At 38.9% G+C, this 14,828-nt stretch overlaps 1 protein-coding gene across 3 annotated transcripts in view; it reads left to right on the top strand.

Annotated features, from left to right (window-relative positions):
• The window catches only part of CRIM1 (cysteine rich transmembrane BMP regulator 1), a 203,502-nt gene that overhangs the window by 158,487 nt on the left and 30,187 nt on the right, over positions 1 to 14,828 (top strand). For all 3 annotated transcript variants that reach the window (XM_030034489.2, XM_030034490.2, XM_030034491.2), the window contains one exon: positions 12,709 to 12,865. In XM_030034489.2, the coding sequence (XP_029890349.1) occupies positions 12,709 to 12,865 (157 nt within the window). The remainder of the gene's footprint in view (positions 1 to 12,708; positions 12,866 to 14,828) is intronic.

Genomic DNA, 14,828 nt, shown 5'->3' with positions numbered 1-14,828 from the left:
ATTATTACCTTCGTTTACATTCCTGTAGCCAGAAATCAGTACAACAGGTTTGAAATCATTATCTAAGTACAATATCATGAAACTTGTTCGGTGCTTTATTGTAATTTAGTTTCAAGTTTATCCTACTTGAGTCAAGCCAACTACAGAATGAGAAGGAAGAAAGAAGCAAATCGTAATATTTCTAGAATATACTTTGTCCTTTATCCTTCTTCCTGTTTTTGCAGTGAAGGCAAAAACATGCTGTAACACCACTTGGTGAAAACATAACATGCTTTAAAGTAAAATAAAATTTTTTAAAAAAGCAGAATCAGACCACAGCTGTAAAAGAAGGGAGGAAAAAAGTACCACTGAGCAAAGAGTGAGCACAGATAGGTATGGGGGAAAAGTTCCAGTGAGTAGAGATGGAACCACAAATGATGAGGGAGAAAGAATGACCATATTGACTGGGAGCATATAGAAGCCAAAGAAGCACTACATCAGGATAAAAGGAAAAAAGTAAAATCCAGGATATAGGAAAAACTGCTGCGAAGTACCAAGAATAAAACTAAAACAGCAGGAAAAATATGAAATGCACTACCAAAAAAAAAAAAAAAAAAGATATAAGATGATACAAGAACAAAAAAACAAACAGAAAAAAGTAAATAAGCAAAAAATTATTACTTGTAGGGTGCAGCAATTGCTATTGTGTTTGGCGTGTCTAGGCCTTTGCTTTCATAGGGAGAACTGGAGTGGATTAAAGTCTTTAGGAGGAGGAGTACATTTGGGGAATGAAACAAGACCAGTGATAGGCTCTTTGTGAGGCAGGACTCCTGTTGCTCCAAAGAAGACTTAATAGGCACATTGAATAATGCCTGCTGATTGCAGTAACATAGGATTTAAAATCTGATAGTTGCTGCTGGACACTAAATCATTCTTCAGTGAGTGTCTGCAGTGAGGGCCAGTGTTTTATCTGGCCATGTCTGTTCCCTGTATTATATCCATGAAAAAAAAAAAGCCTTTAAAAATCTCTCCTGCAACTTAGACTATTGCATTTTAGCCCAAATGAATTAAAAGTGAAGTACTGTTGAGGGTATAACTGCAAGCATGTATGGCTTTAATATTTTTTAACCTTTCAAATTTTACTAAAATTGAATGAAATTAGAGAATTGCTGTCAATTTTAAAAATTGTTTACTTCATTTAGAAGGCTTACCTTTGCAGTTGCAAGATGCAACTGTCATGCAATTTCACTAATTCCAGACTGCTTATGGAGAGAGACAGTTGTAGAAGGCTGAGATGAGTTGTTTTCCCTGCACATCATAGTGCATCATCATCTACTTCGTGTAGCGGTCTCTTCTGTCTGTCAAAGCAAACCATGAAATCACTATTCAAATATTAGAAAGCTTAGTATATTATGTGTTTGCATAGTTCTCTAGAAATAAAACCACCCCTTTCCCCCAAACACATTCTATATAGATACAGAAATATTTCTGGAAGAGTGTTGATACCTTTTCCTTAAATGAGAAGAAAATGTATTCTACCATGGAGTTAAAAAGGAGGTACTATCATTCATTCTATACTAGCAGACATCTGCAGCATGGACTTCAATATTCTGGTGAGTCACACCATCTCCCTTTATAGCTGATGAAGAGGAGTGGAATTCCGATGTGGAATTTGGATTTGGCAGTGTGGGACTTGGTTTAGTTGCGTAAATGTTCAAAGGCAGGATTGCAAGGTTTGAGAAAAGTTAGGTAGGTGCATCTATGGGCTGTCCATAAATAGCAGCAGTTAAGGCTCTGAAAAAGTGTATGAAGTGATGATGGGAAAAAGCTTCAGAAAAACTCTGCAGGGACTACAACGGGAGAACACATCTCAACTCCTTTTCTGTGTGTTAATCATTCAGTAGTTAGAGTTTGGGATGAGTTATCATAACCTTTCACTCTTCCTAGCCAAAATTTGATTATTTCATTCCTTTATTCCTGTAAATAATCCACACTCAGGATGTGTTCTGAACACTTCAAAACTCCGTCAGTGTTAATTTTGTCCATTTAAATAAACATATTTTATTTTTATATCAAACTAAAGTGGGACAAATAATCACACACACTAGTCACGCAAAACGTACACTTCAGACAATGCAAAATTCCTGGAAATAGTAAAGTAAAATATAAATTAGGTAACACTTTTCTATTTTAGTAACAATTATCTCCCGTTGTTACCTTGATTTAGCAACAAATTCCACAGAACAAAAAATTATAAAAACAAAGACAGTCCAGGTAATCTCCCTTAGTGCAAGGAGTACGCATCTTGGATTTTTGAATAATTTCATAGACCTGGCAGAAAAAGAATATTGTACTATCATTCTGCAGTGATGTGAAAGTTAGTGAAATACAGCCATGGAAAATTGGGGGTGAAGCATGTTTCTTAAAAATTTAAGGCTTAGATCAGAAAAAAGTACATATTCTAAGTAGAATAGAAATATTAACTCTAAGTACACATGTGGAAGATAGTGGAAGTGCGCCCTGAAGAGGGTGGAATTATGATGAACTGCTCCTGCCAAATAAATATTATCTCTCTTCTCACTAGAATAAAAGTCTTTGGCAGGGATCTCTGAATATTACAAAAATATACTGGTTTTAGTAATGTCATGCCAAATAAATATTATCTCTCTTCTCACTAGAATAAAAGTCTTTGGCGGGGATCTCTGAATATTATAACAGTATACTGGGTTTAGTAATGCTTACAAAATATCTAATGCAATAGAAGCAGATAAGAACTTCACTTGTGCAAAAAAAAACCCAAACAAAACAGTGTGCTGCTAGAAGGTTTGTGGAAGCTTGATCATTTTCCAATAATTGCACCTTTGAGATATCACTGCTACAAATCCATTTTCATGAAGTCATGTGTTGTACGTGAATCCTAGAATTGTTTAGAGCAAGTATCCAAGCGGGTAATTTGCCTCAATGGACTCATGAGAATATTTTTTTAAACAGGGTTTTCTAGCATCACAGTGCCCAGTCCCTTCATTTTTATCCAGCTATTGTGAATCGTGAGTTAATTCTAACAAAAGGAGGGAGGGTTAGTGTGGATCTGTGGAGGCAATATATTCAGAGAATTCCAGTTACTGATAAGTAACCTAGTTTTCTCCTTCATAAATTTGCCTCCCCAGATCCCCACCCCTGAAGATTAACCAGCAGTAGCAATCCACACCAAGAGGACGGCTGAGGAGTGCTTAATTATAAAGGTACTGTGAAACAGTTCTCCTGATATGATCTAGCCTCAGCGTCAAGAAAATAATGATGGTAAAGGTATGTAGCTAGCTTTGTGTAGCCACGCTACAAATTTTCAAAAAATGGACACCAGCCTAAGCCAAGTTGAAATACTGACATAATTCTTATCAAGTATCTATTAATATTCTCTGGCAGTTTTTTTTTTTTTATCTGTGAATTAGAAGATTGAAAACTAAAAGTATTTCAACAAGCTATGCATCTCTAGAATGCATTTTCAAAAGTTTTTAGACTAAGATGACTTTCGGTCTTTACAGTACAATTATCAGTGTGTCCATATGTAAAATAATAAATTGGGGAAAAATAAATATCCCAGTTTAAGAACTTAAAAGTTTTTATATGCCATATATATGCTAGAAGAAGGAAACTGAGAAGTCTTTTTCTAAATAAGAGTTAGCTGGAATTACAATCAGGCTGTTAGGAGTTCAAACAGAAGACCTTTTTTAGACCTGAACATGCAATTCATGGAATTGAATTTTGTTTACGTTTCAGTTTGATTTTTGAGCAATATTTTATAACACTCCAAATATTCATAGGTTCATGTGAGGTGGGGATGGAAGCACTCTGAAATCAGGAATAAATCATGCATCTGATGGTTTGAATTTAGGGCAAAGAACTGTGATTCCTTTTGAGATACATTGCCTCTGAGATACCATACCTGAGAAGGAGAGATTGCGTTGTATCTGAAATATCTGACTGCTGAGTGAATCCTCACAAATGCAAAGATTGCTAACATTGCATATCCTGGGACAGAATGTTGTTGTCTTGTTTGCAGGGTGGGCCCTGAACTACAGTAGGTCACGTCGCTATATCAACTGCTCTTACATGCTGATTTTTGTACATATCTCTCTTTCCTTTAGCAGCCAGTGACTCGGTCTTGCAGTGATCCAACAACCTTTTAAAACAAGAGCTGATGTTAGTGTTGAGAATAAGATACTTAGTAGAAAAGAGTTTTAAAACACCACTTTAGTTTGTGTGCAGTGTGCTGTGTAGGGCCTCACCATATCTTGGTAGTCATCTGTTCTTAAGAGTTTCTTCTTCAGAGAGTGTTGTCTCATCCCCCATATCCCAGACAGATTCGCCTTAAGCAGTATCATGCTCTTCTGAAACTCTGATATTTGTTTTATTATAGTCTGTGTGTATGAAACTGTGAGTGCGTGAAGAAAGGGGGAGAAGGAAATCACTATATTTAAAAGGAGTTTATGGGCAATGGTGACTATGCTTAAAAACCTTGGTGCTTATATTCATTTGTTCGTTAATAATTCACAAATGTTTTTTGGAAGACCAATTCATCTTCAACTGTTCTTTCCCTTTCTAGTTTTCTTTCCAACAGCATCTTATTACATTGATCCAAATGAATCCAATAATTTGAAATTCCCATATCCAGGTCAGGATATAATGTGTTAAATTGTTGCAAACCACAGAACTAAGGGTTTGCTAGATCTACAGTGTTTAGAGGGGTCAAAGTCTATAAGCAATAGCTTTTGCCAGTGTAAGTGAGGTCTAGTGAGGACTCTGACTCGAAACATGGACCTGTTGGTAACTGACTTTGCTACTGCTTTTGCAGTCATGGTTGTGCATGGAAAAGAAAACTGCATGGTCTTGTGTAGGCTGGATTCACTGCTATAAGTATTCGTTGCATGTTTGTCTTTGAGTGAGTATTTGTTCCTAGCAGGAGGCTATTTTAATAATGTCGTTGGTTGAGGACAAACAGCCTTTCCGTGATTATTGTCCTAGCTATCTGATGTACTTAATTCAGTTGAAATTCTTCCAGGATTTTATGTGGTATTTCAGCTAATGTCTGTCCTCACATTAAAAAGCTGAGTATTTGTGCTAAAAATTAGCCTGAGACATTCAGGAACACATTCATCTTTTTCTGAAGTCATATCACGTCAGTATCATTCTGAGATCAACCAATATCCTGCGCCTGAACTCTCAGCTTGTAGCACAAATTCTTGTTTATTCCCTATGGGTGGCACAACCTTGTACATTTTCAGTATTATGTTTCACCCCACTATTATTATTTTATCCCCCTAAGCCCTCCTATAACGTTGTGTAGAAGGATTGTTTTCTGTGTTGACATTACCTCATACACATTTCATGTTTCATAAGAAAAATTAATGAACATCTTTCTACTACTCATGTGGAAGAACTCTAGTCTCCAGCCAGTTATTTCCCTAAGCAGCACAATGAGTGATGTCTTCTCTTTAATTGGTTTCCTATTCATCATTTTGTTTCTGTTTTACTCTTCTACCACCAATCTAACCATTAGTTTAGTTCCCTGGGTGATGTCATTGTAACTAATCAGCCAGAGAAATAAAGATGGCTTATACTATGTGATCAGAAGCTTGATCCCATTCTGTTAGAGTTGCAGTGCCATGCAGGTGTGTAATGCAGTTCTCTCAAACTCTCTGAAAGGTAGTTTTCCTTCTGCATTAGCTTTTAAAATGTTTCCTATCCTCTCCTTTCAGACTGTCTGATTACCCCAGTACACTTTTGAAGCAGTTATTAGCCCAGTTAGGGCTGGATCTCTTCTCTGCAAATACGTTCCATGATTTGGGATTCAGGTTCCTGATGAAATTTATCTAAGCAGAGGTGGAAGAAGCCCCCAAACAAGTAACCTCCTAACATTTTGCCATAATAAATCTTCTCAGTTCATTGCAGTTGACTTTCATGAACTAATTCTCTTTATTCTTTAGTATTTGTCACTTGATACGCAAAATCTTAGCAGAAAATCTGTTTTTACTTATACTTTCATAATGAACTTGTGACTATTTTATTGATGCTGAATTTAAAGCTATAGCTAAGGCTATAGAAATATTGTCAGGATGACAACTGTACACACTGAATTTGATTCACATTTGAATCTTTAGGCTTACAATATTTTTCTCTTTCTTTTTTTTTTCTTTCTTTCTCTGAGGGCTACACTCTCCTTTGTAAAATTGATGGTTCACTCTGTTTCTGAAAAAAATATATGGTTTTAAACACTGGACTAGGGTTTTGAACAGGCCTGTGCAGCAGACATAACCTTTGCATGTGTACCAGATGGTACTTCAGTTTGAGACTGCCAGTACTTGTCATGTTTTTAATATGGTTTCAGTAGGAGAAATTTATGGTTAGATGTGAAGTCAGAAAGAGGACCAGAATTCACTTTCTGATTTTCATAACACTAAATTTCTTCATAGAGAATTTTTTTCAAAAACTATTTGAAATCTATTTCCACAGCTTGTAATGTCATACTATCAGAAATTTAAGTACAATAACGTGTTAATTTTAGTAACAGCCATCTTCTCAGAAGGCATCATTTTTTGCATCTTATTAGAAAGACTGTCAGCAGAGGTCTGTGGAGATTATTCTGATTTCCTTGTATAGCACTGACATAACTCTAGTAAGTTGAGATGTGAACAGTGGTCTGTATTGACTTCAGCAAACTTTCCCTGTACATTTGACATAGCCAGAATTTTGATGATAGTATGTATGCTCTTCAGTGTCTGTTCCTGAGAGGCAGTGGTGGTTAGTCAGTCATCCATCCCAAGGCTCTGAAGAGCCTTTCTTTCTTAGAATCACGGAATCATAGAATCATTTAGGTTGGAAAAGACCTTCAATATCATCGAGTCCAACCATCATCCATGCCCACTAAACCATATTCTGGAGTACCTTGTCTATGTACTTTTTGAATACCTCCAGGGATGGTGACTCAACCACTTCCCTGGCCAGCCTATTCCAATGTGTGACAACCCTCTCAGTAAAGACATTTTTCCTGATATCCAACCTAAATCTCCCTTGCCGCAACTTGAGGCCATTTCCTCTCGTCCTATCTCCAGCCACCTGACAGAAGAGACCAGCACCCACCTCACTACAACCTCCTTTCAGGTAGTTGTAGAGAGCGATAAGGTCTCCCCTCAGCCTCCTCTTCTCCAGACTAAACAGCCCCAGCTCCCTCAGCCGCTCCTCATAAGACTTGTGCTCCAGCCCCCTCACCAACTTGGTTGCCCTTCTCTGGACACGCTCCAGCACCTCAATGTCTTTCCTGTAGTGAGGGGCCCAAAACTGAACACAGTACTCGAGGTGCGGCCTCACCAGTGCCGAGTACAGGGGAACAACCACCTCCCTGCTCCTGCTGGCCACACTATTTCTGATGCAGGCCAGGATGCCGTTGGCCTTCTTGGCCACCTGGGCACACTGCTGGCTCATATTCAGCCGGCTGTCAACCAGCACCCCCAGGTCTTTCTCTGCTGGGCAGCTTTGCAGGCACTCTTCCCCAAGCCTGTAGCGCTGCATGGGGTTGTTTTGACTGAAGTGCAGGACCCGGCGCTTGGCCTTGTTGAACTTCAAACAATTGGCGTCAGCCCATCGATCCAGCCTGTCCGGATCTCTCTGTAGAGCCTCCCTACCCTCAAGCAGATCAACCCTGCCTCCCAACTTGGTGTCGTCTGCAAACTTGCTGAGGGTGCACTCAATCCCCTCATCCAAATCTTTGATAAAGATATTAAACAGAACAGGGCCCAACACCAAGCCCTGGGGAACACCACTTGTGACCCGCCGCCAACTGGATTTCACCCCATTCACCACAACCCTCTGGGCTCGTCCATCCAGCCAGTTTTTCACCCAGTGAAGAGTACACTTGTCCAAGCCATGAGACACCAGTTTCTCAAGGAGTATGCCATGAGAGACAGTGTCAAAGGCCTTGCTGAAGTCAAGGTAGATAACATCCACAGCCTTTCCCTCACCCACTAGGCGGGTCACCTGGTCATAGAAGGAGATCAGGTTGGTCAAGCAGGACCTGCCTTTCGTAAACCCATGCTGACTGGGCCTGGTCCCCTGCTTGTCCTGGACTTGCCATGTGAGTGCTCTCAAGACAAACTGTTCCATAATCTTCCCTGGTACCAAGGTCAGGCCAACAGGCCCGTAGTTACTCGGATTCTCCCTCTGATCCTTCTTGTAAATGGGCATCACATTGGCAAGCCTCCAGTCCTCTGGGACCTCCCCCGTTGACCAGGATTGCTGATAGATGATGGAGAGTGGCTTGGCAAGGACCTCTGCCAGTTCCCTCAGTGCTCTTGGATGGATCCCATCGGGTCCCATAGATTTCTGAGTGTCCAGATGGCATAGTAGGTCACTATTTCCTCCTGGATTAAGGGGGGGTAGATTCTGCTCTTCATCCTCGCCTTTCAGCTCAGGGGGCGGAGTACCCTGAGGATAACTGGTCTCCCTATTAAAGACTGGGCAAAGAAAGCATTAAGTACCTCAGCCTTTTCCTCATCTCTGGTGGCAACATTCCCTGTATCCATTAAACATATCTCTGTATTCATTAAAGGAAAGATATTCTCCTTGGGATTCTTTTTACTGTTAACGTATTTGTAAAAACATTTTTTGTTGTCCCTTATGATAGTGGCCAGATTTAGTTCTAGCTGAGCTTTTGCCTTTTTTCCTCTCTGTATGATCTAACAAGATCCCTGTACTCCTCCCAAGTTGCCCGCCCTTTCTTCAGAGATGATAAACTCTCCTTTTTTTCTTGACTCCTAGCAAAAGTTCCCTGTTCGGCCAGGCCGGTCATTTTCCTCGGTGGTTCGACTTGTGGCACATGGGAATAGCCTGGTCCTGAGCCATTAAGATTTCTTTCTTAAAGAATGTCCATCCCTCCTGGACCCTTTTGCCCTTCAGGACCGTCTCCCAAGGGACTCTCTCAACCACTGCCTCGAAGAGGCCAAAGTTTGCCCTCCAGAAGTCCATAGCGGTGGTTTTGCAACCCCCTTCCTTGCCTCACCAAGAATTGAGAATTCTATCATTTCGTGGTCGCTAAGCCCAAGACGGCCTCCGACCATCACACCTCCCACCAGTCCTTCCCTGTTTGCAAACAGTAGGTCTAGCAAGGCTCCTCCCCTGGTTGGCTCACCTACCAGCTGTGTCAGGAAGTTATCTTCCACGCACTCCAGGTACCTCCTAGATTGTTTACTCTCTGCTGTGTTTTATTTCCAGCAGACGTCTGGAAAGTTGAAGTCCCTCACGAGAACAAGGGCACACGATTCTGAGACTACTGCTAGCCACTTGCAGAATGATTCATCCGTCTCCTCAACCTGGTTGGGTGGTCTGTAACAGACTCCCAGCACAATATCTGCCTTATCGGCCTTCCCTCTCATCCTTCCCCATAAGCACTCCACCTTGTCATCACAATCGTGTAGCTCTGTACAGTCAAAACACTCCCTAACATAAAGAGCCACCCCACCACCTCTTCTACCTTGCCTGTCCCTTCTGAAGAGCTTATAGCCATCCATTGCAGCGCTCCAGTCATGGGAGTTGTCCCACCATGTTTCCATGATGGCGACTAAGTCATATTTATCCTGCTGCACGATGGCTTCCAGCTCCTCCTGTTTATTGCCCATGTTGCGTGCATTGGCATAGATGCATTTGAGCTGGCCTGTCGAATCCACCCCTAACATTGGCATGCTTGGCCACTTACAAAGTGAAAATTCTTTTAAGGATAGCTCACTATGTAAAGGATTAAGCAAGGAAGATACTGCCTTGAGACTGGATCTTCTGGTTAGTATGTCATTTGAGTTTTAAGTGTATTTAAATCATAAGCTACTTGAGATGAGACACTGTCTTCTTGCTTGTATAGCACTGTCCTAGACACCTTGACCCTTTTAATAAAGTATATTAACTTTACCTATAACAAACTTGTTTTGCATGTCTGAAAAGCAGTTTCACTAACTAAATCAAAGCAATCAAAGCAGAAGAGAAGACTGAAAACAAAAACATATTTGTCTGTGGGACTCTGAGGAATCATTATTTTGCCATCTTCTATAATGTCATACTCAAACCTGGGTGTTGCACTTTGGTAGCTCTCCTTAACACATAATCTGGAGACAAATAAAATAAGAAATATGCCAACTAAAAAAAAATGTTCTTGTTGTTTCTATTTTTTTAGGGTTTTTTTAGTTTTTATTTCCAGCTCTTCCTTTCACTCTTTTAAGATGCCTGTTCATTTCTCCCGTGCCTTTGCATTTGTACCTTCATGTTCCTTGACCTGTCTTCCATGAGCCTGATGTTTATGGATAGCCACCTAAACACTTCATCTCTATGACAAAGTATGCTTCAGACAATGAAAGGTTCTGATCGATCCAACCTATGCAATTCTCGGATTATTCACTGATCAGTTCTGAGCATCTGCAGGAGATATCATAATTTACATCATATCAAAGGTCATAACTGAACTTAATTCTTTTTGGAGCTATTCCAGTGTAAGTGTACTTTTCAGTACCTTCTTTAAAAAGTTCAGGCCTAACTTTAAAAATTATGACCACCTTATGAAGTCATGCATAACAAAAAGTTTAGTTAATTTTATTATCACTATATGCTGGCAAGGAATAATTGTGTACAAACATCCTGGTGTAAAAGCTCATAAATTAAAGACAATTTCTCATTATTTTAACTTCTTTCAAAGGAAGTCTTTTTCTTTGTGTTACACGTGTATCACTCTACCAGAGAAGAATATCAGAGTTTCTTCTGCATTACAATGTTTTCAAATCAGCATTAGTGGCTATGTATTAAAAAGATCTAGTATTCTTGATAGATCAGCCTGAACGATATCCTTCAAAAACTTGTAAGATTTCATGAAGATCTTTGTATATATGTTTCTCTCCGAGTAAAGCAAGAACCTGAGATAACGGTTACCATTGCTGTGCAAAGGTTAGATCTGACTGAGAGTAAATGCTTAAATCTTGTGGCATTGGTACTCTGCTGACAAAGACAACCTCTAGAGGTTGTGAAAGGATCTGGCATTTCTTTTTCTGTATTCTGAATGACAAAAAATCTTGCACCCTTTTTGCTTCAGACACCAAATTTACATAAAAGTAGACAGGTGGGAGCCATGAACCTGATGGTCTTCATACTACTTAAACTGAGAACTGCTGTTTGGGATAATAAGGCTCTTGAGTTACATTGCACTTGTGTGCCTAAATTCCACTGCAGAAGTAGGCAGTGAATTTTCCAGTTTTCTCTGAGGCTTCAGTGTCACTCTGAGCTACTAAGAAACATGCCTTTTTTACAAAAAGAGCATTAACCTGGTAGAATAGATAAGGAAACGCTTAGGTTAGCCACATCTGGTCAAGTCTGCATTTTGCAGTCTTAAATGCAACATTACAAAAACAGAAGAGAAAGCATTTAAGTAAAGCAAAGATTCCTTCTGTGGTCTGCCTTCATTATATTACCGTGTTAGTGATGTGAAGATTATCTTTAAATTTCAGACCCACAGAAATAGTGTAAGGAACAGAATAAGTCAATGCGCTGATGTCTTCTTTGGAAAAACCCTGTCCCTAAATGTTCATACCCCTAAAGGAAAATGGTCTTCAGACCTTGAATGAGGAGCATGTCTGGAGGAGCACTCTTCAGCTGCCTTCCGTATAACCAGCACTTTGTAGTGGTGTGGATGTTTCAACTGGAGATTGGCCATCCTTTAAATATCACTCTGAAAGTCAGCCCTTTGGGTATCACCCGTCATATTCTTCTGTTGAAGAATCTCAATTATATTACCTTCTTTTTCTATTTTGATTCCACTTTGGCTATTGTAATAATGGTCTTTTGCCTGTGTTTTGCATCCCTAGTGTAACAAAAATAATAATTTTCTTTTTTCTCTCACCTCTGCAACAAATAAATGAACTTTGTATCCCAAAGTATGTTAAGAATGGTCTTTCTGGCACTTCTTGCAAGAAGAACAAAAAGAAACTGATCATTATCAAAATAGTAAATTCCAGTGAGAGTGAATGTAATGACCATTATTTATGTCTGTACTGGAGAAATTGAGATGCCAGCAATCCAGCATCTCCCTTATGCCACAAGAGGCTGATAAAACATGGTAGTGGACTTCAAGAGACAGGTCTTTTAGTCTAGCATCCCTAAGCTTAGATCACATCTTAAGGTATTATAGTTACATTTTTAAAAAGCAAGTCTTAATCACCAAACAGTTGACAGCAAACAGCATAAAGAATAAAAGTTGTTAATATATCCCAGCCTTTCAGTTCTATTTAAAATAAGTAGAGGAGAAATAAAGATGCTTTATATTGAACAGAAACCTATTAAACACATATAATGTGTTGAAAGTATATGTTATTTTAAATGCTTTATGAAAGGCCAACAGTCACAGATGTTGGACTCCTTTGGCTGTGCATCTGTTCATAAAATAATGTCAGTTTAGGGTACCAGGTAGTACACTCCCCAAGTTCTTGATTGGAACTGAAGACATCCTGTAGTGTCTGCTCATATGGTTTGGGTCATTACTGGAGAATTCTGTTGAATATTTTAAAATTAGGACAGTCCAAAGGTAAGGCTTAGCAATATTTTAAAAGTTATGAAGTAAAAGAGAGCAGAAGATTTCGTCTGCTAAAGATGCATTTATCTGGTATAAAGAGTTTTCACGTTGTGATAACCTGCATGTGTTGTTCGCAGGGGAGGAGCTGTGCACCGGCCTCATTTCAGGCTGTTCCTTGGACTGTTCCTTCGGCTTCCAGACTGACGTCCACAACTGTGAGATCTGTCAGTGCCGACCGCGGCCCAAGAAGTGCAAACCCATTGTATGTGACAAGTACTGTCCCTTTGGATACTTGTACGTATTCTCATTCTGAAAGCATATTTAATACAAACCCTGTACATATTGAAAATATGCAAAATCCAGGCATATGTACTTGTGTTTACTTTGTGGCAAAGCAGGGGAAAATGTAGAAAAATAGAAATGTCATTACTTGATGTAAGATTAAGGTATTCTTCAAAATGGATTTTGATCAACAGATTAAGAAACAGCAACTAAAAAAACAGCTGCAGATTGTAAAAGCAAAGCAGTCCTTAAACTTTTTTAAGAACATTTGACAAACAAGATGAAAAAGCTACTTACAAGTAATGTCTCTTGCATGTAGCTTTTTGAAATTCTGTTTGCATGTTCCACTGTGATACCCTTTCATTTTATAGCCCAGTTATTTTATTCTAATTATTTTCTAATATTTCAAGGTTTTTTTAATGTTATATGACAGCAGACTAGTTTTAGTGAGACATTTCTGATAGTTACTTTACAGGATTCATTAAGAACAGTACCATCTCTTATCTAAGTTTTTGTAAATGTGTTCAAAACCTGTATCGTTGCTGGAGTTCTTTCTCAATAAAAGGAAATATTTGCAGTATTTAATAATTTGTGAAACAGGTGACGAAAACTGGGCAGATCTTTTGTCACATAGAAATTTCTTAGTAATCAGTCTGGCGGCTTCTTTATATATTTTACCAATACATTTTATTTTTGATGGGTCCATTCCATGTTACTGCCTGCTTTTCATAACAGTTTAATTCCTACCTCATGACAGCTGATCTTCAGATAATGTTCATATGTAATTTGTTTTCTTAGGATTTGTAATGAAGTTTACTAATGTGGCAACTCTTAGTGTTTGATACTAATACTCCTTTAATTTCTGGTTCATTTCAGAATTCTGTTTGACACTGGTTCATAAATGCTGCAGGTTTTTATAACACTAATCTATACTGTAATGTGTCCTCTTAGTACGCAGTTTTAATAAAGTTTGGAGGAATCAAAATATGGTAGAACCTGAATGACCAAAGAGGTACCAGAGATTTTAGAAAAATAGAAATCAAGCTGTGACATAGTGGCATTCTCACAGTTTTAATCAGCTCTGCTCATAGATGGTGCCAGTGAACAATTTATAGTCTCTCTAGTTGTGCTGCCAAAGGAAAAAAAAAAAAAAAAAAAAAGGAGACAATACCAGCCTTACACTTTTCTTTAATCTTCATGCTATTCTTAGCCACACAGTGGTGTTCCACTTAAGTGAATGTGCTGGTTGACCTCCCTTTTATTGCCCATGCAGCTCTTGCATTGTGTGTGGTGCTAAACAGGAGATGGCATTACATCAAACAAAAAGCAAATATGCTGCAATACACAGACACAAAAAAAAAAGAAAGAAGAATGTTTGAAGAATATGTTTGCCTTGAAAACATTGAGTCACTTTTTTTTCTGCATTAGAAAGGGTGCTTGACTTGTATCCTTGAGGCATCCCCAGTGCAATTTGAAAATACCTACATAATAGCAGTCCAGCAAAACAAAGTAAAGTAATACTATTTAATATAATCGCATATCTGTTACTTGAGATGCAGAATTAGGCTTGCCTCTGGTTAAATAATAGAAGTTTTTGCAGGAAACGGCACTCATAAGAGTGATAGGATTGAAATAAGACAAAATGAGGGAAAGACAACAAAGATTAAATCAAATTTCCCTTCTGTCCCCAAAACTCAAAGTTTAGTAGATGGGAGAGGAGAAGTAAGACTTCTAAATTAAAAGGTTAGTAAAATTATCTTCAGGCATGTTGACTTCAAGAGTAGCTGAGAATTATTTTCAGTTTTGCAAGTGAGAGAAGGTAGAGCAGGAGGGAAGTTACAGAAAAGGGATGTCAGTTTTGTTGTCCCCAGAACTTTTGCCCAGTGGCTTCAAAGGCAAGGATGGCTGAAGATGGGTAGCAGAACAAAAGAAACGTGAAAGACTGAGCAGAAATAATGACTGGTTAGATGTCTTG

This window comes from Aquila chrysaetos, chromosome 13, assembly GCF_900496995.4.
Source record: "Aquila chrysaetos chrysaetos chromosome 13, bAquChr1.4, whole genome shotgun sequence".
In the NCBI taxonomy this organism is placed as follows: domain Eukaryota; kingdom Metazoa; phylum Chordata; class Aves; order Accipitriformes; family Accipitridae; genus Aquila; species Aquila chrysaetos.
This window is presented reverse-complemented; position numbering and strand designations above follow the sequence as displayed.